Source organism: Labrus mixtus, chromosome 21 (assembly GCF_963584025.1).
Source record: "Labrus mixtus chromosome 21, fLabMix1.1, whole genome shotgun sequence".
NCBI classification, from domain to species: domain Eukaryota; kingdom Metazoa; phylum Chordata; class Actinopteri; order Labriformes; family Labridae; genus Labrus; species Labrus mixtus.
The window spans coordinates 13,209,667-13,236,137 of NC_083632.1; the positions used below are offsets into that span (position 1 = coordinate 13,209,667).

The following is a 26,471-nucleotide window of genomic DNA, read 5'->3' on the forward strand; positions in this document are numbered from 1 at the left end:
CTAAAATAATGTTGTGTCTTCGTTGATGGAAGTTCGTTCAGCTCCAGTTTGGGCTATATTCTGTCACTTAAGGATTTCATGCTCCCCTGTGATATAACAGTTTTCTATATGTACAGGATGTTTCTCGGATGCTTAGACCAATCTGCAACCTCCAGTGTTGAAAAATGTAGCTCATATGATTAAAGTGCAAAAGACTGCAGTTCCTCAATGAAGTCTTGTAAACACCCATATTATAAATGTTTGGACTTGTATGCCTTTAGGACAGTGGATATAGTTGGAAACTCTGGAGGGAGAAAGTGGGGTATGACATGTAGGAAAGGAACCCCAGGTCTGAGTTGAACCTGGTCACCTGCTTCGAGGACAACGGCCTCTTTCTTTGTGTTTCAAGACTCATGTTGTTTTAAACTTTTAAAATTTCAACAGATTGAAGAATAGTGTCAACTAGCAGGCTAACTTTAGAAACAAAAGATGGTTGGAGAGACACTGCTCTTTAAGAGGATACTGATTTATCCAAATGTTTTAACAAGCTTTAATAACTGGTTCCATGTTCTGGAGAAGGCAAGACCTCGCTGCTCTGGGCAAAACGCAGAAAATTGTGACCACTTAAGGATAGTTTTGTGACTCTTTATGAAGTTAACAGCCTCCCATGCTGTGGCTCTTAAAAATGACAAAATGCACCATGATGCAGTACTGGTGATTTGGTTCTTTAATTTAAATCATCAGATTTTTGTGCGCTTTAGTGTTTACAGTCTAGGTTTTTGTTATTTTCAACTAAAAATGGAAAATTTAAATCATGATGAAATTCTATGCTTGGTTTTTATGTGTTGTGGATGATTATAGGTTGTGCATCACCATTTCAGAATTGTTTGTGGTAAAAACAAAAAACAAATATATCCATTATATTAATAACATCACAATGCTTATGTACAACTTAATAATTTTTTTGTGTTATGAATGATTAAATGTCTTACCTGAAGGTAAAAGAATTCACTAGTCTGACAAATTGTAAAAAATTGTATGGGAGACGTTTGTGCTGACCTCTGTAGCTCTCCGTTCCAGCGAGCTATTTTTAGTGTGCATGCTGGTTTAATATAGGGCTCAGAAACTAGAACACTGCAGCAGGAAGAGAGTGAGACCGACAAAGAGACTAATGTATTGTAAAGATGTCATTGAGTGCACTGCATCTGCACTGCTGGATAAACGATAGATGTTTGTTTTTTTCCATTTGTGTATTTTGTTGGAGTATTATTATTTTCTGCACAGCTTGTTTATGCCTGAAAGCTGTTGGGGGAGATTAGAATTGATAAAGAGATGTAGAAAGAGACGGAAGAGATACATCTGTTACCTGATGTGGAAATACATACAGTATTGCTTCTGTTGCATAGAGAGAGAGAGAGAGAGAGCGAACTGTGTGAAATGTTGCTTGGCAATTTAGGACGTCTTCAGGAGTTGGTTTGCAGTATTGTGAATGTGCAATTAAGACAGTGTGTCCTTGACTGTCACTTCCTTTGCTCTCTGTTTGTAAGAGACATAAACACAACGGTTACAACTTTATAAGATACCAACGGTCTTGATAAACATATCTGCTAACCTGTGAATTTGAATGGCTCACCACAGCTTTGGATTTAAAATATGTCTGACATCTGCTGTGTACTTTAAAATGCTATAGATTGTTTGAAAACGTGTGGTATGGCAAGGTATCAAAGCATCAAAGCTTTGACAACCTTCTTCCTTCACCTTCAACCTTCAATGTGCCTAATCTTAGGATTCTTTTCTCTGTATGTGTCTTCCAGGATGAGGTGGACAGTCAGAACCCGGTGTTGAGAGACAACCATCAACTCCATGAAGAAGTAAAGTGCTGGCTCAAAGACCAGAAGGTGCAGGAAATTTTTATGCAAGGTAAGCTGTTTTTTTTTTTTTGTCACGCCCTTCATATTACTGTAATGTTGAAGGAGAGGATCATGCAACTAAGTGTTGAAATGTCTCCCGTCTCTTTTAGGTCCCTATTCATTGAATGGCTACCGTGTGCGTGTGTACAGACAAGACTCGGCCACCCAGTGGTTCACTGGAATCATTACACACCACGACCTCTTCAGTCGAAACATGGTCGTTATGAATGATCAGGTACATCAACACACACAACACACTTTATTTAAAATGTACAGTATGTGTATGAGGGCTGTCACAATACCAGGACTTTAACCTTAGATTTTAGTGGTGGCCATTTTTCCTGCATCCATCCGCTGATAGCCATGAACATAAAAGGTTAAACAACTAAAAGTAACATTTTATAAATTTTTTTTGATTTTCTTTTGGCTTTTTGTGCCTTTATTGGAGAGATAGGACAGTGGATATAGATGAAAATCAGGGAGAGAGAGAGTGGGGATTGACATGCAGGAAAGGAGCCACAGGCTGGACTCGAACATGGGCCGCCCTCATTGAAGACTATAGCCTCCATTCATGGGACGCGCGCACCAACCACTGCGCCACCAGTGCCCCAACTAAAAGTAACATTAACAATAAAGCACATCTGTGATGTCTAGATGACCTCTTTGTTGTGCTGGTTTGCTTTTATTATGTGTTTTGTTGCTGGTTAGTTTTCTTTTACAATTAAATTATTCATACACTCAGAACATAGTCCCCTTATATCTCAATTATTAGAACTTCTTACATTTACATTAAAACTGTTATTGGTTATGCGAGTTCCTCTAGTTCACTTTTCTTTTACTGTAGTTTTCATTTCCTTTGATTCAGTTTGTTGAAGCGAGATTCTACGTAATACTTTTTCAACTTCTGGTTGACTAAACTACCAGATGAATGTGAGACAGCATTGAACCGGGTCATTACGCCTCATAGACCTCGTTATCATGTGTTTGGTTTTCTAAGTGAATCTTTTGACTTTTCAGGTGCTAGAGCCTCAGAACGTGGATCCATCTATGATCCAGATGACCTTTCTGGATGACGTGGTCCACTCCCTGCTAAAAGGAGAAAACATCGGCATCACTTCCAGACGGAGGTCACGATCCAGCAACAACAACAGTGCCCATGTGAGTACACACATAAAAGACACCGAACATCACGTTTGGAACTGTTAGGAAAATTATACAGACACATTTAAGTGTCTGAAAGCTTTGTTACATTTTCAAAATGTAAAAGTGAACAATACTTCATGGACAATATTTGTAATAGCTGTAGTTTCACATAAATCTCAACATGTGTTTTGAAAGAAGTACGTTTTTAAAGATGAGGATGTCCTTAAGAGTCCACAAGTCCATATGCCAGCAACAAATCATGCATGAGATGTCATTCTGTCATCGAAGCACCATCTGTCAAACTATTGAGACAACCAGGGTCAATTCTGAAAAGCTAAGAACAGCCTCAGTAACTCTCCCATTGTGCACATTTCAGAACTAGGAAACTTCTAAAATTACGGATTATCTTTGTCTCCAAAATCAGACAAAAGTTGGTGAATTCTGTCTCCTGACTGGTTGACCCATGTCTGCTGTCTCATTTGTCTGCTTGCTCTCTGTGACTTTATAGAAAGTTCATTCTAGCAAAACAAGTTCCTGTGTGCTGTTTGTTCAGTTAACACACACACACACACACACACACACACACACACACACACACACACACACACACACACACAGCACAGTGTTGCACTGCTCACCAGTGCGCTCCTTTCATGTGACATCAGCAGAACTCTAGTAATAAACACTGTCTGCGGATGTTTGGTATAAAATGCTTGAGGGACACATGGAAGGAGCTCATTGATGATCCAGTCTGTCAACACTCAGCCAGTCTTTTCTGGTGGTTAATAAAAACCTCTCCTTGTCGCATATTACCTTCATTTGATTGTTTTTCTCTTCTTGTTTTTGACACATTAAAGATGACAGGAGGGAGACCCGGTGGGACCACTGGCAACACTCAGGTACGCCAAACCCCCCACCACATCCCTCAACCCTCCACACTTTCCACAACACACTTGAAATGAAGAAGATCTATTTAAGTGGAGTGTAGACTGTATAAAATATGGACGTAGTCCCACAGACATCATCCATGGGTTTCTGAAGCCCACGATGGCGGTCCTCCATCATTGAGCTCAATTGGTAGAGAAGGTCGAGGGTTTGAGCCTCAGCTCCTGCAGCTACATGTCCGATGTGTCCTTGGGCAAGACACTTAACCCCGAATTGCTCCCACTGGTCCGTCGGCTGTGTATGAATGTGTATGAATGGGATTAGTTACTTCTGATGATCTCACTACATAGAAACCTCTACCATCAGTGTGTGAATGGGTAGGTGTGACCTGCGGTGTAAAAACGCTTTTAGTCAGAAAACTAGAAAAGTACTGAACAAGCTCGCGTCCATTTAGCATCAAACGTATAACAGCAGGATATTCATAGAAGATCTGAAAAATCCTGTAGATGAAATTTAGAAATCAAATATTTATTTGAAGTGACTTCATTCAGGTTAGAAATCCTGCCTGCACTGCCACCTTGTGGTGTCTGCTCCTTTTATCACACGCTTTGCCCAACAGAACTGTTCACGGTGTACAAAATGCTTCATCACATTTGTGGTCGTAAACACACCGACTACAGTGGGCCCCTCCCAGCTGTGATGGTGGGTGTGGACACTATAGACCAAAGTCAACAGAACCACAGAGGTGAGCGCTGCAGTGGTTTAAGTGCAGTGAGAAGTTGCTCATGAAATCAAGACCAGTTTGTCATTTAGAGGAACAACAACCTTTCTGCTGGTTAAAGTTAGCATTCTGCTTCAACTTCCAACTCCTTCAATGTCCTTACTTCCTATGTGTCAGCAACTAGAACAAGATCAGGCTCAGTGTGAAAACTTTGATTACAAAGAATGAGAGTGCCGCTCCACCTCACATCAATGATGAGCTAATCTAAGTATACCAGACTGTCTGGGACCGCCCATGAAATCTAACTGTCCTCACGCCCCCCAGTTTTCTGTTTACCCCGCTGTTATTTCCATTTGGACTGCAGCCAAATGCCACAGTTTGATCATTTAACAGTCCCCCCTACAAGGTGGCTTGCGAAAATGTTGATCATGTTGAAAAAATGACCGGTTTGTCCCAGACAGGGTCAGAAACACAGGACAGCAATTAAACTGAGTGGCATGTTCACCTCGTATGGCCGAGATGCTAAAGAGGCTCCATGATAACTCTGCACACGTCATCCTGCACACGTCTAGTCAAACATGTGAAACATCACATTATTGTTCTGTCACAAGGTCAGAAGCTACATAAAATCAACACCCTTTGTCGTGGGTGACTTCTACTGGACCCGTTTGGGTATTTAAAGCCTTATTTCAGAAGTTCAGTTGCTGTTATGATCAACAAAACATTGAAAAACAATATTGAACTGAAAAGTCACCAAGACAACACATCAAACAGAAGTATTATATTGTTCTTGTAAAATGATGTACCCATTTTTTATTTGATGCCAACAACAAATCTCAAAAAAGTTAGGACATTGGCAACAAAAAGCTGGAAAAAATGTGAAATGTGATAAAAGAAAAACTGGGGAAACAACTCACAGTTAATAAAGTTTACTGGCAGCAGGTTAGTAATATGATTGGGTATAAAAAGAGAATCTCAGACAGGCTAAGTCTATCTGAATAAAGATGTGGAGGAGTTCAACTGGCAAATAGTGCAACACTTTAAGAATAATGTGTCTAAGTGCAAAATAACAAACAATCTGGGGATTTCATTTTCTATTACTCATGTTGTATCAATCATTAAATAAAGTTTTTATTCAGATTTTAAACATCCCAGCTATTTAAAAAACAAGGTTGTGTAACAGAAGCGATGAGATAAACACAAAGCTGATTTGTTTTTGCTTTTGGTGACCCAGGCAGGTGGTTCTGACGGGAATTAGATCGAACAAACTATTGCATAAGTGTGCAACAAACTAGATCAACATCGGTCAGTCCCCTTTCTCTTTGAAGTCCACATGCAGAGCCAGTGTTTGTTTCACAGATACACGGATGGTTGTGCCGCATATTTGAACCTAAACAGGGACTCTCTTTTAATCCTGCTCAGCTTTTTGCCTGCACATCAGCCAAAAGCATGCAGGAGTGTTGCTCTATAGAAAAAATACATATTGGAGTATTAGCTAATGTCGTTTCCCAGAGACGCCAAACAAAACATAAATTACTAGTAGGTCAAGCTTCTGAGCTCCTACTAACTTCTCTGTTAGAAAGCATTAACCTCCCAGACATTACAAAGTGGATACAACTGGTTACATAGAAAATAAGCAGTAAAATATCTAGTGTTGTCCAGCTCAAAAATTTTCTGTCAAACTTTTAGGTTTACAACTGTTCAATAACTGACAACTGGGTGTAGTTTAGATGTAATCAAACAGAGGTTTAACTATAAGATTCAAAACGGTGCTATCATTCTGGACATCTTTAAAATGTGGTGTACCTTAATGAACTGAGTGTACATATTCATAGTAATGTCTGTATGTGAGCTGACGTATGACTTTATTCATTCTTACAGAGTCATTACACGCGAGCCCAAGCCAACAGCCCCCGCCCAATAATGACATCATCAGGCCCCAACACAAAAGGTTCCCAGGGGACCCTGGCCTCCCAGCAGCAGAGCCAATCCCAGCAAAGCCAGCAAACTGCCAGCCAATCACACAACTCACCCAGCGGCAGTGGGCGGGAGCTGAGAGAACAGCGCAGCTCTCGCTCCTCCAGGAGGAAAGGATCAGATAGCAGTGTTCCAGAGGAGGACAAGGACAGGAGAGAGGAGACCACAGGGAGAGGTGAGGACACTCAGTGTCTTACACTGATGGAGAGCTTCTTTTTTTTTATTTATTTTTTTTATCTCCCCTTCATCATGGTTCCTCTTAAAAATATAAACCTTATTCATGAAGACATTAAAGGTTATAATATTTGCAATATGGCTTTTGAAGCTAATCATGAATGTTATTGTGCCAGTCTTAATGATCAAACTGTTTATTTTTAGTTGTTTGTCTGGAATATATCTTCATAATGTTGCCGTCACCCTGTTTTAGGTTTTTTACCGCCAACTGCAGCATACCACAGTGACAACAATAATCCACACTGAACGTTATCATACACAATTATTGGACGACAAGTATTTATTCCAGGCCTCTAGTTTTAAACATTTTCAATCTAAATGACTAAATGGCCCAGCAGGTTTTGGAATTATATTTCAGCAGATTGTTTCATGCAACTGTCCTGATTAAAGTACATCCACTAAAGAGCTTGTTTTTGCAACTGTCAGCTCAGAATGTTATTATAAGTGTACGACAACATTTCAGACATAATCCCCAAAAAGGTAGACTTTCTTACTTAAGATTGTATTTTTTTGGACCAGAAACTTTGACATTACTCTCGAGACTCCATTGACAACAGCTGTACAATCGTGAAGGATGTGGTGTAGAAGAAGAATTGAAGGTAGTATAGAGAGGAATCTGTCTTTGAGGATCCAGTATTGACTCTTTTGTTTCTACTTTTCATCTGTGCAGACTCAAAGTCAAAAGCCAAGCAAGCATTGAACAAACGCAGGAAGGGCGAGGAAGACGAGAAGAAGGCAGGTCTAAAGAGGCTGAAGACTGACATGACCTCAGACCTGTCTGAAAGCAGCGACTCAGAAAACCCCCACAACAAGAGGATCGCCCACTCCTCGTGCTCCTCTTCCTCTTCATCCTCTTCGTCGTCCTCTTCCTCCTCTTCGTCCTCCTCCTCAGAGCCCAACTCTGAGAACGAGCTTAAAACTCGCAGCAGCGACATAAAACCAAGCAGTGTTTCCAAAAAGGAGGAAGATGAGAAGCCGCTGAAGCAGAGCCCCAAAATGAATGATTCCTCCTCTGTCATTGGTCGTCTGTCACCTTGGGCGGAGCTTACTGCAGCAGAGGACGGCAAGAAGGGTGTTGTTAAGGAAACAGCCAAATTGATATCAAAAGAGGAGGAGGAATTAGTCGCTGTAACACAGATCACCCAGTCTCCCCGCCAACCGACGTCTCTGATGTCTGATACAGTCCAGGGCAGCATCATGGAGAGCAGCAAGAACACTGTGAAAGGTAAAGATGATCAGCCACTGTCACATATGAGAAAACTAGCCAAATGTTTGGAGTTCTAATTGTAACATGTCTTATTTTCAGCATCATCTCGATCCCAGACGCCGTCTCTGTCCAATCTCCACAGCGGGGGTGTGATCGACATCACAGATGATGCTCAGGCGACAGTACACCAGGAGAGTTCAGAGGCCGTGTCAGCGCTGCTCGCCTCCGAGAAGGCCGAGTCCACATCCCTCTCACCTTACCTCCCCCTCAACCCCTCTCCTGTCTCCTCACCTCCCGTCCCTCCATCTCCCTGTCCATCAGAAGGAGGCCGCAGGGCCGACAGTGAGCCTCCCATGCAGCAGCAACAACAACAGGGCATTATTGGAGGTGGCATGACTGCAGCCAGGAGTTTAAGCAACAAGATCGAGTTTGCTGCTTCTGAGGTCATCAGGTGAGAACAGACTGCTTATACTATCAATCATTGAATCAAAAGAGATTGCACCATTTTAAAACTAGTGGAAGTAGTCCTGTTTTTTTCCCCCATTATCTTGTTAAAATCAATCTAAAACTAACTTTAATTGGTCACATTGTCATTCCTTTATTTGTGCAGAATGTATCCATTGTTCTTCCATCTTTAGTGCATTGAAGTTCTGTTACATACAGTACACAGACCTTATTTGGGAAATCTGGCTTGTTTAGTTAAAATATAATTCATGCAGTAAATGTGTCTGAGGGTAACTGTGCAGTTCTTGCTTGATGTCAAGTATGACAGAGTTTGAAATTACATAAATGTTTAAGTAGCAGAATGCAAAATGAACATTCCTATGGCATGGACGCCAATCATAGGCAAATTGTCTGTTCCACTCAGCTTGTTATGTTGGACTCAGAGGACAGAAACAGCTTATCGGTTTACATGCCAAAATCGTAGCAACTGCCTGTTGTGCTCTCAGCTCTACCAAAGAGTGGGGAGAGAAAGAGAGAGCTGTTGAGACAGGCCAGATAGAAGCCAGATAATGCTAGTTTGAAACTTGACTGTTGCATACAACCTTTCTCCTCACTGATTTGCTGTGGTGGTTAGTGAAAGGCAGGGTGGGTAATTTTCTCCAGATGCACTTTTTAAGATTTTGGTTGAAATTGTCTTTAGGTCCTGACAGAAATTAATAACTCATGTGCTCTGAAAATGGAAAAAAGAAAATCTGTCATCTGTAGCAGATGTAAGCCTGTAAAAACTTTGACCAATGTCTGCCACGAGGTACCAGTCTGATGAAACAATCATGCCTCCCTGCTCGTTCTCTACCACATGCATGCACTAGCCCACACTCAAAGCATGAGCTGAGGTCTACTTCTGGACCAACAGCGCTTGTGCATGTAAGTGGCTTTTGAAGGAGCACAGAGGGCAGGGGGTGGGTGTAGTTGGCGCACTGAGGGAATGCTACTTTCAAAAGCATGCTAGTTTTAGAAAATTGCCAACCCTGCCTTTAGTTGCAAGGTTACCCTGAATGGTTGTTTGATTCAGATCTGATAAGTTGTTTTTTTTTAATCAAAAAGGGTGCTCAGAGAAACAGCTAAGACACATTTATTCTAAGGAACATTTCAATTTGATATTATGTACTGTATATAATAAAGGGTAACTTTGTTTGTAAAATTCCTATTTCCCCCTTTTTTTCAGGCCCATCACATCGATAGCTGAGAATGTTGTTCTGGTTGAGAAGGAGAAATCTGCCCCCCCTCATCATCATCTTCATCATCATCATCAGCATCAGCAGCATCAGCAGCATCAGCAGCATCAGCAGCACACACAACAACAGCCACAACAACAACAACAACAACAACAACAGCCACAGCAACAACACTACCCATCTATTCACCCCAGCATTAAGAGCCCGTCTCTGTCTGAAGAGACGAGAAAACGCCAACAGCAACAACCGCCCCCCCTCAAGATGAACACAGTCCTCCCCCCAGACTTGTCCAAATCCAAAATGAGCCCCAACTCTCACCCAGCTCAGCTTGACTCTCTGAAACAGAAACTCCCCCACCCTAACAACTCACAATGCCATCTCTACCCCAACACAAACCCATCTGACCTCCACAAAGCTAAGCCCCACCCGGGCCTGCTAGACATCTCAAAACCGAAACCCAACACCTCCCCAGAGGTGTCAAAGCATAAAATACCGAGGTATTCTGACACATCACCACCTCCGTCAGGAAGTTTAGCAGAACCTCTCCGGTCTGGTTTCAAACCAGTGTCGATGCGGTCGGAGTCTGGGAGCAGCAGCACTAAAAGCCCGTTAATCATTGATAAGAACGAGACCTTCACTGTTTACAGGGACCCAGCACTGGTCCGCTCAGATGCAGAAAACTCTGCCTCTGCCAACCATGTTGCAGCCTACCTTCATCCCCACCTGCACACCATCCACTCCCCCTCCCCTCACTCCCCCTGCCTTACCTCTGCATCCCATCCCCATGCTGCCTCCCACCTCCTTGCCCCTCCTCACACCTCTGCCCTACCTCACCCACACCTGTTACCGCCCGGAGTGCTCCAAGCCATGCCTCCTCCTGGAGCATCTCTCCTCGGGGGCCATCCTCGGCTCGACTCCCCTAGTGGCCTTGGTCACCTCGCCCTGCCTCACCCTGCAGCCGCACACCAGCAGCAGTTCCTACAGGTCTGACTCTAGCTACATAAACTGCATCTTAGCCTCACTAATGAAGACTGTTGTGTAAATTCAGGGTCAAGGTGGGGGGGGGACACAGATAGAGATTAGGGTTTTTATGTTTCCAGAATGTTAATATTTGCTTTGATACTAATAAAAATCTGATGATAATGATACCTTTTTCAATACCATGGTAACAAAATAGGTCCTAGACACCCAATAATTTTTATTAACAAAAATTACAAGCTCAATCCTTCATGCTGTTTAAGTTGCACAAAAATGTTGGCAACATTTGAACACAGGCTGGAGCTGGGGAGGAGCGAGCGAGGGTTTCCTTGACTCCTCTCCTGACTCTATTGATAATTCCAATAACCAAGATTGTAACATATAAGAATATGATGTATCTGAAAGTATTAAGGTATCAAACATTTTGACAACCTTAATAGAGAGCAGCAGAATGTAAATTATACCAGAAAATTAATTAAAAATGTATCTTTGTTTTCAGAGTCAAGGCCACCCTCCACCCTCTCTTCTTGCACAGGCTCACAGTGGGGCAGCAGGTCTCGGACTGTATCCCATCCTCTGGCAGTACCCCAATGGGACGCCTACCTCCTACCCCCCTGGACTAAACCTGCCCCCCACAGCGAAGTGGGTCCATCCTGAAAATCCTGTAAACGTCAACTCTGAGGCGTCCCTCAGGAGGGTAGGTGTACAAATACACAGCTGAATTTTGGTGTGTGTGTGCATGTGTTGGACAGATTGTTTCTGTGTTTCAGAGTAAGCTGAATATTTTGTATTGGAACATGGATTATTATGGAGGATGGTTGAGGGAAAGTGGATGTTGGCAGGCAGGGACAAGATGTAGAAGACCCATGCATGATAAAGAATGATGCATGAGACCAGTTACATGTCTCAAGCTGTTTTCACACATCGACTCCTGATCATTTTCTACAAAATTTCAGGACAGCCTGGCTCTGAAATTATCCACATTTTTAATTCAGTCATGTACCTCACAGCGTAATGTTTTCCCTGTCGGACAGGAGGAGGGAGATTTCTCAGGAGGCAAGACTTGAGCTGCAGTATTTATGTTTACAAGAAATCCAAGATGGCATGGCAAGCCAAAATGACAGTTTTTGCTTTAATATCATCGCTATGCGTACATATTCACAGAATCAATTAATAAGTGGAAACATGTTATCACAGGTACAACAAACAGTCCCTCATTATAACCTTCATTACAGGGAAGATGCTGTTGTGCCAAGTTGTGGCTTGAAATAAGTTTACTGTTTGTTATATTGTTTTTTTGTATTAAATGTTTTTCTGTGATTTCTGCTCTTCTGACCTTATTAACAGTATAACTCTGTTTGTGCAGAACACGCCCAGTCCATGGCTGCACCAGACTGCTGGTGGTGCTGGTGACAGTCTTGGTTTGCTGAGCCATGTTCCTGTTCGGCCTGCCAGTGCTGACCCCCACCGCCCCCCTGTCAAGATGAACCCACACGCAAGCCCTCCACTTTCAAAAGCCAACATGGACATTCATAAAGAGTGAGTAGATAGATCATTAACTAGAGATGCAAATGAATTACCTTTGAGCTTAACAATACTTCTATTGAGTAACATTATATCTTGAGTCAAGTCATGTTGCACAAACATACAACCATTTTCTAATAACTTTTCTGAATTGATGAATTCCCAGCCAACAGTTTTTAAACTTAAAAATTCTGGTGGCTAGTTGCGCGCAATGATGTCTGAACATTTGAACAGGTCTAAAGTTTGGCTTCATTCTACCAAAGCAAGAAGCAACATGCTTTTTATCCATAAGCTTGCTTGCAAAGGGTGGAAGAGGAACCTCAACCTTTAGGCCAAGCAAATCAGTACTGTGAATCAATTTTAATCCAAATGTAGCAAAAAAAAACCTCAAACATCTCTCGATGCTTCTGCAGGACAGTCATCCTCCTTCTCAGGTCAAGTCAACCAGGATGAAGGCGGGTTAGCTAAATAATTAGGGTGACCAGAAGTTACATTATGATATGTTCAAGGTCTGGTCAGTAAAATGACTATTAGGTAAAAGTTAAATAAACCGTCATCATAATGTGTTCAAATGTAACGTAAAGGGAAAAAAATGTTATGGGCCAGAAACTTAAATAAATATACATTTATTTTGAAATTCCATTCAATTAAAAGTAGATACAGATGGAATTATGTTTAACTTCAGCAGAGTTTATTGGTATTTTTTATTCTGTTCAGAAACTGTTACTTGTTAAGCAATAAAAGAAATACCAGTTCTATAACTTCAAATGTATTGTCTTTGTGTCTTTCCACCAAATAACAGAAGCCTGTTAGGCATCACAGCTCAGCTGAAATTATTGATACAATAAGAACACAAAGCCTTTTTTGTTTTTAAAGAGCACAGAATCAACTGTGTTCATTCCGGCATATTTACATTGATGTGTATTGCTGATATGTGGATGAATGTGCCCTGGCCTTATTCAATAACTAAAATACCTTTGAACATCATGCCCATCTCCTTTTCAAAGCCAGATGTATTCAGAAAGGCAGCAGCAGGTCAGGGAGATAAAGTGGCACTAATCCAATATGAGAATGCTCCTCATTCTGCAGCTTGTGCTCTACTTATGTAACCACCAGCCATCATGAAGACACCACTTAATACGCATCCCCCGCCCAACACACACACACACACTCCTCAGCCTGTTTACATCATTTAAACCTGCTGAACAGGCAGGAAAACCATGATACCCTGCAGACAGCCTGAAACTTTGTGTTATTTCAGTGTAGTTTAAATATGTTGTCTTTTATATAAATGTTGTCTAAATGTAGCCACAACTCACTCACATCATTTTGTTTTGTATTACCTTCATTCTATTATAATATAAAGATTTCTTATTTGCTGGATAATAGAGGCGTTTTATAAAAATGACTTCTGTGTAGAGTGCTAAAAGTTTAAAGTGGTAGAAAGATTTTTAGACGTTCTGCTGGATTTTGTTTGACCCTGGAATGTAAAATAGAAAATTTCAGTTTTAATTATTTAGGAAAAGTTGCAAGAAAAGAATGACCAATCAAGACTGGAATCTTTTTTAAACAAACAAATGTCTGAATTTAGCTGCCATATCTTAGTAAGTTTGTTGATATGTTAATCGAAGCCTCGTGAAATGCAATAATGTGTTACGTTTTTTTGCCTTGTCTGTGTGCAGAGATGTGGATAAGAAGGGCTTTGTGGACCCGATCAGGACTTTGACGTTGGCCCAGCTGAAGCAGGAGCAGACAGACAGGAGTCGAACCCCCACAGGGAAAGATGTCCACCTACACCGCCTCTACCTAGACCCCCACTGCAAGGCTCGCCTTTCTAATGCACAGGTAAACCGCTACACCCAGTTGTTCACTGCTTAATGCCTATACTGGCTGACAGTACTCCAAACTGGAGGAGGACTAATAACCTGACAAATGTAGCATGAGGGCTGCTGTCTGAATATTTCCTTATCTGTCTTTGCATTGTGTCTCCCAGGATGCAGTGCAGGCAGCAGAGCGAGCCAGTAAATACAAAGAGGAGAATCGACAAATCCTGAAAGAGAGCATCGAGGTCGCTCCTTTCACCGCTAAGATCCAGCGCTCCAGTGATTCTGTAATAGACAGAGACAGAGAGAGAAGCAGAGATCCGGCCTTCCCAGTCCGGATACCAGCCCTTGCCTCCCCGGGCCCCAAAGCTGGCCATGCCCATCCCCACGTCATCCAATCAGAAAAGAGCAACTACTTTACCACACTCTCCAACAGTGTAGTGAATGAGCCTCCAAGACTTTACCCCTCCAAGGAGCTCAGCTCTTACTATGAGAAACACTCTGCGGGAGCTCCAGGGGTTCTGACCAGTGTGGGGAACACTGTGCCCAGCCAGGGGGCTCTGACGCTGGGAAGCTACAGCTCCAAGGGCTCCCTGTCTAAGCCCCCTCCCTTAATCAAACACCATCCAGAGGGAGGGGAGGGTTTAGCTGGGAAAATCACAGAGCAGCTGAGCCAGCAGGTGACTCTAGTCCAGCAGCAGCAGCATCAGCACCACACAGGTATGGAAAGGATAGAGCGCCGCAGCCCTGCCATCTCTCCTTCCTCCTCTGCATCCTCAGCCTACTCCTCAGCCCCACACCACAATCATCATCATCATCACCACCACCACCAACAGCAGCAGCATCAGCAGCATCAGCAGCATCAGCAGCAGCAGCTCCAGCTCAGGGCAATGCCATCCCTTCACCGAGCCCCTGTCTTCCATCCACCCACCCAGCACGCCCTGGAACGCAAAGAGGCCGCAGACAGAGAGAGGGAGCGGGAGAAGGAGCGGGAACGAGAGAGGGAGAGAGCAGGTTATGGTGGACGTCTGTCTCCCCCCACCCTTACACCTATCCAGCCTGTTAGCTTAGCAGCATCTGGTAACAAAACATCAGCAGAGCAACAGAAGCCCCCCACGCTGCTGCCTGAACTCAGGGACATCAAAAGTCATGGAAATATTGCGGCTGTCACCTCTGTGGCCTCAGTTATCAGCGGGGATGTTTCAACAGATGGGTGGAGAGGTGGAGAGATGATTCAGGAAAGAGGGGGCTCATTCTCTGGAGAGAAAGGTGCATCGAGGGTCAAGCCCCAATCAGCAATGGCATCAGTCATTGTGCGTCCAATGACATCTATGAAGTACGACAGTCCTATTGGTGCTAACAAATCTGGTGCTATGATCCATAAGGAGCTCCCTCAGGGGAGGTTCTACCAAGCCAAGCTTCAGGGAGAAGGTTCCAGACTATTGGACAGTATGAGAGATTTTGGAGCTGGCAGGGTTATCCAACCCAACTCAAACCTGGATGACATGTGTCTCCAGTATAAAAAGACTTCTATGTGTGGTGTGCTGGGAAATATGGGAACTATGGGAACTGGTACATTAAACTCTGTGTGCAGGACTGCCATTTCAGGTGCTTCAGCTTTCGGCATGCAGATTAAAAGTGGGGCATCCATCCCTGAACTGGGCTACTCCGTGTCACCTCGGGTAGACATTTCAACACATAAAAGTGTTATTGGTGGATGGGTGCTAAGCCACTCAGGACAAGGAGAGCTCCAGGAGGGGTTAGGCTCACGCACCACATCTCCAGGGGGGTCACTGCCTCCCCCTAGTCCAGCAGGGACACCTCAGCCCAGTCCAAGCCTCACCCCAACACCTAGCTCCGTTTCTGGCTCCAGTCAGCCTTACTCCTCCTCTTTTGTTCACCTTAAGAAGCACAAAGCTGCCTTGGCTGCAGCCCAATCCAGGAGCAACCTATCTACTGCTCCTACATCCATTACAACTGCAAACTGCTCCTTAATTGTGGATTCAATTGACAAACCCCCCACTCACAGCTCACCTCCTCCGCCCTCCTCAAGCCAAGCCTCGTGCTCCTCGATTGACAGTGGTAGCTGCAGCTCAGCAAGCGGGAGCACAACACCAGGCAAGTCCAGTCCCCTGCCTAACGGCCACACCTTTGGATCATCGTCCACAAGCAGCGGACAGCCCAGTAACTATCATAAGCTAAAGAAAGCTTGGTTGACCCGGCACTCAGAAGAGGATAAGAACACCACTGCTACAACAAGCTCCACCAGTTCTAAAGCAGAGAAACTGCCCAGCACCACAACCACCAGCACAACCACCACCACCACCACTGCCATGTCGGACATGATCAAACCCTGTACAGTCAACCTCAGCGCCTCCACCTCCAGTGAGGTGGAGATGAATAAAGACAGCATAAGCAAAGCTGAGAGAGAGAGGCAGCCCGAGGAGAAGTCAGGAGGAGCAGCAGCAGCAGGAGGGGAGGAAAGGAAAACAGCTCCTTCATTGAGGCGAGGGAACAAACGGACATACGAGTCCGGTTCAGAGAGCGGTGGAGATGACTCTGACGGAAGTGAGAGCAAAATGGAGGGCAGAGCCAAGCGGCAGCCTAAACCCACCTACAAGAAGAAACAGAACGATATGGCTAGGAAGAAAGGAGACAATGATAAGGAGGATGAAGAAGTGAAGCCAAATGGCATCTTCAGATCAGCCAGAGAGAAGACTAAACTCAAACTGGCCAGCAGCAGTAAGTCTGTCTATAGACTATTATTGATGCGTTGACATTTATTCTTAATTGTTTCTCTGGCAGTGAGATTGAACAAAACTCTTTGAAATGTCTCTTCCCTCTTTGGTTAGTGACTCTTAGCTCTGAGTTCTCAAGTCTTATAGAACATAAATTTTTCCAAGCAGCTCATAATTGTATAGATTTTTTTTACAAATGTTTAACTGCTCACCGTTGTTTCTATCATACAAAAAGGAGGAAATAGTGTAGGAAAAAATTCTTGGACATGTTTTCAGTAGTGGATGAGTTCACATTTGGTTATCAAGTGACACAGTGCATGACACATTCGCAACTGGTGTGACTCTAAACAGATAGATAAAGAAGTCTAAAATATCCTCAAGTTTTAACAGCTGCGGCCTGTGTAGGATTCCTTTTTTGGCTGCTAATTTTAACAAGTCTGTAACAGACAGACTTAATGTTGGTTCCATATAACTCAGAAAAATTAATTTAAAAGTGCCTTCAGATAAACGATGTTACTTTGTTTGGCTAATGTTAGCCTTCGGTCCCCTCTGCAGGTTGACGTCCACATACCTTTGGCAAATGTAGTTTTGCATTGCTTCAATTGATAGGCCAGTTAACCTGACACAGCAAACATACATTCTTATCTCAATCTTCTAATTCAAAAAACCACACAACTGGGCTGCTCCTACAAGATCTGATTGTGCTTGTTTACATTCAGGCAGTAGAGTCAGAGGAGAAGGCCTGTTAGCCAGTCTATGGGTAAAGTATCAGCTTGTGGCGGGTGGTTGCATTACACACTTGGAGAGCAGAATTTCACCAGCATTAAGGACCAACATATACAATGATTTATCATTTGTTTAACCAACGACTAATGGTGGTGATAAGCCAGGTCCATGACAATAAATTGTTTAGCGGGCTAGTCTTGCAGTTTAAAAAATCCAGATGGGAATTTTAAGCTCTAAACAGGGTTTCCATGGTTGTGAATATTCTAGAAAAGTTCTGAAATAAGACATAACTGTCTCTTAGACAGGGAGATTGTTTTGAATATGCATAGTTTTGGCTATTGTCTAAAGGTGTTAAAAATATCTTAACATAATCCTTGCATTACTCCCATCCTTATTGACTCCCTGGTTACAAGAAATGCTGTACTTTCTCATATCAAGTTTGAGTTACTCAACTTCTTACTAATTGTCACCTCACCCTCAGACGGGATCCCCCGCTCTGTCCTGAAGGACTGGAGGAAGGTGAAGAAGCTGAAGCAGACGGGGGAGTCCTTCCTTCAGGATGACTCGTGTGCTGAAATTGGGCCCAATCTGCAGAAGTGTCGTGAGTGTAGGGTGATCCGCAGCAGGAAGGGCGAGGAGCCGGCACATTCCCCAGTCTTCTGTCGCTTCTATTATTTCAGACGGTAAAATTCTGATAAACTTCTTTTCTTTCCCATATCCTGACATTTTCCATTGATCTGATGGTTTTCTGTACTTCTGTATATGACATTTCCTCATTTCATTGACCCATACAAAGCTGCTTTTCTTTCCTTATTGCCATTAAAGGTCTAACAATAGTGGCATGATGCATTGTCTTACACTTACCCGCACTGCGTTTTTATGTAAAGAGAGCAACCTCCTGTTTAGGGGTTAGAAGCAGGTTAGAACAGAGTTACACAGATGGCGTGAGGACAGCAGAGAGGAAAGACGTTTTTTTATTCATCACATCCTGCCCCAGCTACAACACATAGATTATTTATCATATGGCTGGTGCAGAGTGTACTGCCTCTGTGTTCTCTCTCTCTCTCACATATTTATTGTAAATGCACATTGAACACACGCACACACTCACACACTCACACACACTCAAGTTGGATAAGCAGCAGCTGCAGTCTGGGGTCTAACAGGGTAAATCTGTCAAAGAGGATTTTCTGCTCTATAATCTTTTCCTCACTGCAGAACTGCTACTGCTGCAATCTCCCCTGCCTCCCCCCTTCCCATCTCTGGATCTCCACTTATAATTGCTTCTCTCTCTCTCTCTCTCTCACCTCATCTCACCTCCTCACTGTCTGGCCCACTAGACTGCTATTTCGTAAACATCCACCGCGACTGGCAGGGTTTTTTGAGGACACGGTAGACGTGCTGCTTTCACAGAGATGACTCACTCAGTGCTTTAGATATTAAAGTGTAAGCACTGCTTAGGAGTATAGAGATTTATCAGCATAAAGAGGATGCTAGTGTGTATTCAGCTTCATTCTGTGAAAGTGCAACAGCAGTATCATCATCAACATCATCAGCCTTTATTTATACTCAAGAGATCATTCAGGGGCAATCCTTGTTTACAATGATAACCAACCATTTACAGAGTCAATTAAAAGATAATCAACGACGCATTGAAAGAGGCAAAAGACAGATGGATAAAGGACACTAAAATCAACAGCCCTAACAAAGTTAAGATAATTAAAACGGAATTATAAAGTACAAGCCTTAAATGTACCTAAACAAGTAACATAATCATATGATCTATTATAGTTCCAATAACTAATTTAGAGAAACTTTTTAGCTCATCAGAGAAAGTACTCTCCCAGCACCATGGCGGTCTGAATACAGACAGAAAAAAGAGTCCCCATGGTGTGTATTCTACAATTCTAGTAGTTCTCAAGGAACTCCCTGGTGTATAGATCCTCTTAAAAATGTCCCCAGAACTGTTTGGTCTGAAAACACCTATAGAGTGTATAAAACATGGACATAGTGATGTCACCCATTTTATTTTATTGTATTTAGTTTATTTAGCAGGGATACAGGCAGTGAACATTGCTTCATATATTAAATACAAAGTAGAAGCCATTCATTCAGTTTATCTCGCCGTGGCTCATTTGCACCCCCTGTCCCTGGCTGAGTTTCTGAAGGGGAATTTTGAAGCCCAACGATGGTGGTCGCCATATTGAAAATGATTCCTCGAACTAACTTTGGATAACAGGCAAAGAGGTGAAGCTGAGGCGGTCCTTAAGCCTCCTGACAAACAGTTACAATGTGCCTGATTGTAGTCATATCCGTCACACCCCTAACTATGCATCACTCTTGTCCTTCATAAAATCAAAACAGAAAAATTATATTAAAAAAATTCCATCCCCTGCACAGTGTGTGTTTGCAAAGACATGAACTTTTCAGACCAAAACCATTTTTGAACCATTTCTGCTGTAAAATTGACTTTTTTAAATACAGGTCGAGATGTTTACAATGACTTCAAGTGAGTCTTGTTCCAGGTGTCAGGTGCAGAATAAGAAAAAAGATGTAAGGATGGTCTAGACTGTGTCCTGAACTTTTTGTGACTTCCAATAGCTGAAGGTGCTTTAATAATGAATGAAAAACAAGTTTTGCAATTGTTCCTACAGATTTTTATAGTGGGCAGCCATGAACCAGACTTTTTACTTCTTTTTTTTTACCAACTTTTTATTTATTTTGACAGCCATTACAGGTGTATATCATCCAATAACTTCATTTGGTAGTAATTCATACATCCATTTCATTGTCATAATAACAATGCAAATAAAATAAAAAAGAAGAGGATGACAACACAACCCTGCAAACCTGGAGTTTTCATAGCCCTAACCCTCACCCTCATCTGTTAGTTTGTGTTTGTTTGACTTTCCGATTTTGAAAATAAATATTAGTGTTAAATATAATAATGTGGCAGCAGTAGACCAGAAACTCCAGTGGTATGTGAAATTGCAGTTTTTCAGTCAAAGTCGTCCGGTGGCTTTGAAGAGAGTAATGTAACAGGTCTGTTGTGATGCTCGGGTGTCGTTTCGTGCACAGCCCTTTCCATCATGACTTACCAGTACAAGATAATCCTTTTATAGTCGGACATCTCTAGTTGCTGTGCGCGGCCCTTGTTACAGTTATCTACTTCTCTTACACTAACTGGACAAAATGCATGCTAACTATTTGTTTCTCTTCTTCCAGGCTTTCTTTCAGTAAAAATGGAGTCATCCGGATGGATGGCTTCTCCACTCCGGACCAGTTTGACGATGAAGCCCTTTCCCTGTGGATCCCTGGGGGGGTTGATGAGGGCCACTTGGACCAAACCACAGCCAAGTACATCCTCAGCTTCATAGGAGACAAGTTCTGTCAGATGGTTGTGACTGAGAACAATGCAGCCACCTGGATCAAAAAGGATGGTAAGGTTGTCTTGCTAAGCGGCAGATATTTTAAATTAAATAACACTAGATGTTGTTTTAATTAAAAAACGGTTTGTGTCTTTCAGCCAAACTGGCCTGGAAGCGAGCAGTGAGAGGGGTGAGGGAGATGTGTGACGCCTGCGAGGCAACGCTTTTTAACATCCACTGGGTCTGTCAGAAGTGTGGCTTTGTCGTCTGCTTGGACTGCTACAAGGCCAAGGAGAGGAGGAGCTCCAAAGGTCAGTTGTGTGTTTGTCTGGACAGTTGAGAGCTGAATGAAAAGGCCAGATAAGCAGTCTATAAAGGGAGTTCAACATGCAGTCATGTCACAGCGGGGGCAGATTAAAGGAAGCCTCAAAGGTCAAACAGAGCATCAAGAAAACATCAAGTTGTGCTCCCTTCGATAGAGCGTTCTATTTTCATTTTATTAAAGGCTTTATATGTGTTTTTTTGATCCAGCAGATGTCGCCCTTGAGCACCAGCATGAAACCAAAACAACTTGCGGTGCATTGTTGTTTTAGCATGCTAATGCTAGCGATCTTTATTATGCTCGTATCTTCTCACTGCATGTTAATTTACCCGAAATGAGCGTGATCTAGAAACTCAGTTAAGCAGTGAGTACAGTATGTTATTCTTCTTTTCTCTAGTCCCTCAATTAAACAACTTTTATACGCGAGGGGATGAGTCGGCCGGCCGTCCCAATGATGTAAACAAACTGAAGATAGGACTCGGAAAACTCGGAAAGCATCACAGACAGTGGGACTCGGGTGTCACACTCATTGTAGACAGTCATGACTCACAGAGTTATTTTCAGAGGATATACTGCGCATATTAAGCCTTTAAGTGTATCTGCATGCCTTAGGTTCGATGTTTTTGTTTTCTTGTAACAAATGCAAGTCAAACATCAGACATTTTAAATTTGATTCGATTTTGACCAATTACTGCTGCTGATCTGGAACTATTTTACTGACATGTAGCATGAAAACATGAGGTTATTACAGTGTTTAACAAAATAACCACCTCCTGCAGAGGTTTGTCCAAATAAACTGCATTTTCATGTGCATAGATACAAGTGCACACAATAGAACAATCATTAATTAAAGCAGCATTAAGCAGAAGTGTCCTAACTAAAACAAATTAAAAAAATAGCTTAGAACTGTTCAGTTTGTTTCACATCTCTGCATGCTCGTACAGTTTTTGACTTGTGTGAATTGTTTCTGCTTTTAGTTTGAAATCTTTGTTTCTTACACTGAACTCTCTCGTTTTTTTTGTTATCAGATAAAGAACTGTACGCCTGGCTGAAGTGTGTGAAAGGCCAACCCCATGATCACAAACACCTGATGCCAACACAGATCATACCTGGCACAGGTACAGTACCCACTGCTTTCTCTGAATCCACCTTGAAACATCACTTGAACATGTATACAGTAGACTGCTGAATGGTTTATGGTTGTTATAATCTCAGAATTTAAACTTGATACTTGTTACTAAGATACTTGTTTCATTACCATGGCAACAACAACAGAAGTCCTAGACACTCATTATTGTGTAATTGTCTTGTTTTTAAAAACCAAATATTGCAGGCAGAATCACTGCACACTGACTAAATTTCACAATATGTTGGAATCATTTTGATACTGAAACATTTCAAACACATTTCTGCAATTTTTTCGCTTGTGGCAGCTTTTGGTTTAAAATATGACTGAAGATCTGCAGTTTTTAAACCCTTGGATACTATCAATCATTAAATTACTGAGAAGGTGTCTTTAAAATGTGATATTGAGAAGAAGTATTGAATGCTTTGACAACCATATTTTGGCTGACTTTGTTTGATTTGATATTTGTGAAGTGAAGTAGCCAAAACAACAAACACAAAAAAACACTTTTCATTGGTTTTCTGTCGTTTGGTTATAGTACCCCTTTCTGGCAATATTGTGTTGAATTTAAATACAGATCCTTAGTTTTTTTTATTTTTTATCTTCTTTCTATAAAATGTCGCATGCCTTTCCTGTTTCAGTGCTGACAGAGTTGGTTTCCTCCATGCACTCTCTGAGAGAAAAACACAAAATCAAATCCCACTGTCCCTGCACCAACAAACAGAACATCCTCAGCAAACTGCCAGTCACCAACGGAGTCTCACAGGTAATGTTGACTCATCTTGATGCTGAATGTTGTTTTTTTTTTGCTTTTGATTATTACCTCAAACAATGATTTGAATTCTCTGTAAACGGAAATTTAGACAATTTATGTTGATTTTTTTTTTTAAAGAGACAAGATTAAGCATAGAAGAGTTATTGAAACAATAAGTATAATGACTGAAAGGTTGAACTCATTTACCACCTGGTCAATTCAATCACACAACAAACAATATGGACAGCACAATCACAGTACACAACAAGTCAATAAATAACAGACAGCCATAAATCAGAGCCAAAACTAAAAGTGTTCATTAACATATCGGACTGCTGCTGGAATAAATTACCTCCTGAGTCGTTCAGTTAAACACTGAGGCATCACTAGTCGCTCACTGAAGGAGCTTAGGAGTCCTCTAAAAACACTGTGCAAAGGATTGCCTTCAAAGATCAGAACTGTTTTTAGTTTGGTCCTCGTTCTCTTATCATAGGTAACTTCAAGTGAGTCAGGAGTAATGCCGATCACACAGCCAGACTTTTTTAAAAGCTTATTGATCAAAACTATGGGACAATATCTGTTTGTGTTCTTGTTAATATTATGAATAAGAAGTCTTTATGTCGTACACAACAGCTACAGTCCTCATAACGACTCATGCTATTGAGATATGCAGCTGTAAACAGAAACACATACCTGCTGTGTGCTGCTGTTAGGCTCTAGGCTCAAGTTTTTTTATCATTTATTTGTGCTTTTACATCAGAAAACAAAGAATAATAATGATGAGAGTTACTTTATTTGTAAAGCACCTTTAAAAACAAGGGTTTATAATGTGCCCGGACATGCAAGAAAATGCAATAGAACCCAAACAACAAAAGAAGAAGAACCAATAAAACCAAAATCCAAACATCATGAACCCAAACATCATAAGAACCCAACTTGAACCTGACTCCTCCCTCTTCCAGGTTCTGCAGAACGTCCTGAATCACAGTAACAAGCTGTCTCTGGTGAAAAGTGAGCCGGGCTCTCAGCAGAACTCTGACCAAGGAGGAACCAAGGCCGAGACCAACGGGGGAGGTGGAGGGGGGAGCAGTCCAGGCAGCGACCCAGCAAGCTCTCCTGTCACCCCACCAGAGTCCCAGTCCCCTCTGCACTTCCTGGCTGACCTGGCGGAGCAGAAATCCAGGGAAGAAAAGAAAGGTGAGCGGAAGTTCTGTTGTTAAGTTTAGAATCAATACAGTCTTAACTATCAGTCAATGCTACTTGTATGAGTTCTTCTAAATCTTTATGTTCCCTTAGGGAGGTATTTTGTATATTATTTACCTCAATGAAATATCAGAAAGTTGATCTACATTAACCTCCTTGACCTCCTTCTTCCTGCTTTTCTTTCTTTGTCAGAAAACAAAGAGTCAGTGATCCTGGGTAAAACAGTGAAGCAGGACAAGGAGGGGGACAGCCTGGAGGTCCTGCAGCAGTGTAAAACCACCTCACTGGTGGTTAATAGCTCAGAGCAGGGCTCCACACTCCGAGATCTGCTCACCACCACAGCAGGGAAGCTGAAGCTGGGCTCTACTGATGCAGGGATCGCCTTTGCACCAGTCTACACATCTGCTTCACAGGTAAGCACACTGACATGATGATTGCCGTACCTTTGTTTTTGTTTTTTGGTAAAAAAAATTCCCAACTCAGACCATGCTTGAGATCAAGGATAAACAACATACTAAGGGAGCAGAAACATGACATCTATTGAACTATCATCTTTGTCAGTTTACTGTACAGCTGAGCTCTTTTTTTCAAAATCAGGTTTTGAAAACAGCATTTTTCTCTTCCTATTCTTTCAACAGACTGGAAAAGTAGGGCGCTCCATGCCCAACATCCTCGATGACATCATTGCTTCAGTAGTCGAGAATAAAATCCCTGCCAGTCGCCAGAACATCACCACTAAACTATCAATGAAGCAGGAGGTTATCAAGCAGGAGGTTATCAAGCAGGAGGTCATCAAGCAGGAGGTTATCAAGCAGGAGCCTGTCACCCAGGTCGGCAACAACAACATCAGCCCTGTCCCTGTCAGCACCGAGGATGTCAAACCAGACAGGAAGAAGTCAGCGCCTCTTACCACTCTGGCCCAAGAAGAATCTACCAATCAGTATCCAGATATCCCCCACTGCTGGTTAAACAACAGACGGTTACTGTGGCTCAAAGATCACCGCAACCAGAACAACTGGAAGCTGTTCAGAGAGTGCTGGAAACACGGACAGGTACACAGCAGCTTTCATAGTAAAACAACTAAAACTTGGAGTATTGTAAAGATAATGAACATAAAAAATTAAAAGCTTTAATTGAACAATCTGCTTTCAGAACTTCCTGATGCCTGAAAGTAAATTAACAAATGGTATACAGTGACGCCGTGTAAAATAACAACAACATTCTGATTGCTTTTGTGTTTGTTCAGCCTGTGTTGGTGTCAGGGATCCATAAGAGACTCAATGCCACTCTGTGGAAAGCTGACTCCTTCAACCAGGAGTTTGCAGACCACCAGGGGGACCTCCTGAACTGCAAAGACCAGGTGCTGTCCAACTCTGGGATCAAAGAGTTCTGGGATGGATTTGAGGACATCACCAGTGAGTTTCACTGTTTCTGTTTGATTCATCAGAAAGCTGCCTTACACATTATGTCAGTATGAACGAAATGTTGATCCAGTCGAACTGAAGTCTTCCTACCTTTTCAGAACGGCCCAAGTCCAAGGATGGAGAGCCTATGGTCTACAGACTGAAGGACTGGCCTTCTGGAGAAGAGTTCATGGCCCTCATGCCCTCAAGGTTTGCACACAGACCTCTTTTTTCCTCCTCTTTTGTTCCTTCTCGAGCTTCAAAACTGAAAAATGCAAAAGCAAACATCTGATAACCTAAACATGCTTAATCGAGTTCAAGAGATGAAAAACTGTTTGTAAGCTAAAAGAGGTGTGTTTGCAGATATGATGACTTGATGAAGAACCTGCCCCTGCCTGAGTACTCTGATCCAGAGGGGAACTTAAACCTGGCCTCCCACCTGCCATCTTTCTTTGTCAGGCCAGATCTGGGGCCAAGACTGTGCTGTGCCTACGGTAGGTGACGATTCAACCTCGCCTGAAAACATTCATTAAATTCTCATTCTCACGTACAGGAGTCAGGAGATCAATGAGGAGAGTTTGAGAAGACAAAGGCTTCCTATGCCACCTTTAGAGCAGATTTTCACAACAAAACAAATGCTCTCTTTGGACACACCTCCTTCATGTTCGATGCCAACATTTAGCTGTCACTGTCCTGGCTCCATAGAGAACAGAACACAAAATGCAGCCGTTTAATCACGTGTAACGTCACCACCCCCTCTAACTGGCTCAT

The 26,471-nt window shown here is 42.4% G+C and overlaps 1 protein-coding gene across 2 annotated transcripts in view; it reads left to right on the forward strand.

Moving 5' to 3' along the window:
• The window catches only part of jmjd1cb (jumonji domain containing 1Cb), a 118,441-nt gene that overhangs the window by 86,205 nt on the left and 5,765 nt on the right, over positions 1–26,471 (forward strand). For both annotated transcript variants that reach the window (XM_061028479.1, XM_061028480.1), the window contains 23 exons: positions 1,794–1,899; positions 2,000–2,124; positions 2,907–3,047; positions 3,890–3,931; positions 6,520–6,790; positions 7,520–8,074; positions 8,156–8,507; positions 9,726–10,719; positions 11,213–11,410; positions 12,080–12,252; positions 13,920–14,082; positions 14,231–16,802; positions 18,006–18,207; positions 20,750–20,964; positions 21,051–21,203; positions 22,243–22,332; positions 22,982–23,106; positions 24,057–24,291; positions 24,490–24,710; positions 24,936–25,349; positions 25,544–25,712; positions 25,820–25,910; positions 26,064–26,194. In XM_061028479.1, the coding sequence (XP_060884462.1) occupies positions 1,794–1,899; positions 2,000–2,124; positions 2,907–3,047; positions 3,890–3,931; positions 6,520–6,790; positions 7,520–8,074; positions 8,156–8,507; positions 9,726–10,719; positions 11,213–11,410; positions 12,080–12,252; positions 13,920–14,082; positions 14,231–16,802; positions 18,006–18,207; positions 20,750–20,964; positions 21,051–21,203; positions 22,243–22,332; positions 22,982–23,106; positions 24,057–24,291; positions 24,490–24,710; positions 24,936–25,349; positions 25,544–25,712; positions 25,820–25,910; positions 26,064–26,194 (7,738 nt within the window). The remainder of the gene's footprint in view (positions 1–1,793; positions 1,900–1,999; positions 2,125–2,906; positions 3,048–3,889; positions 3,932–6,519; positions 6,791–7,519; positions 8,075–8,155; positions 8,508–9,725; positions 10,720–11,212; positions 11,411–12,079; positions 12,253–13,919; positions 14,083–14,230; positions 16,803–18,005; positions 18,208–20,749; positions 20,965–21,050; positions 21,204–22,242; positions 22,333–22,981; positions 23,107–24,056; positions 24,292–24,489; positions 24,711–24,935; positions 25,350–25,543; positions 25,713–25,819; positions 25,911–26,063; positions 26,195–26,471) is intronic.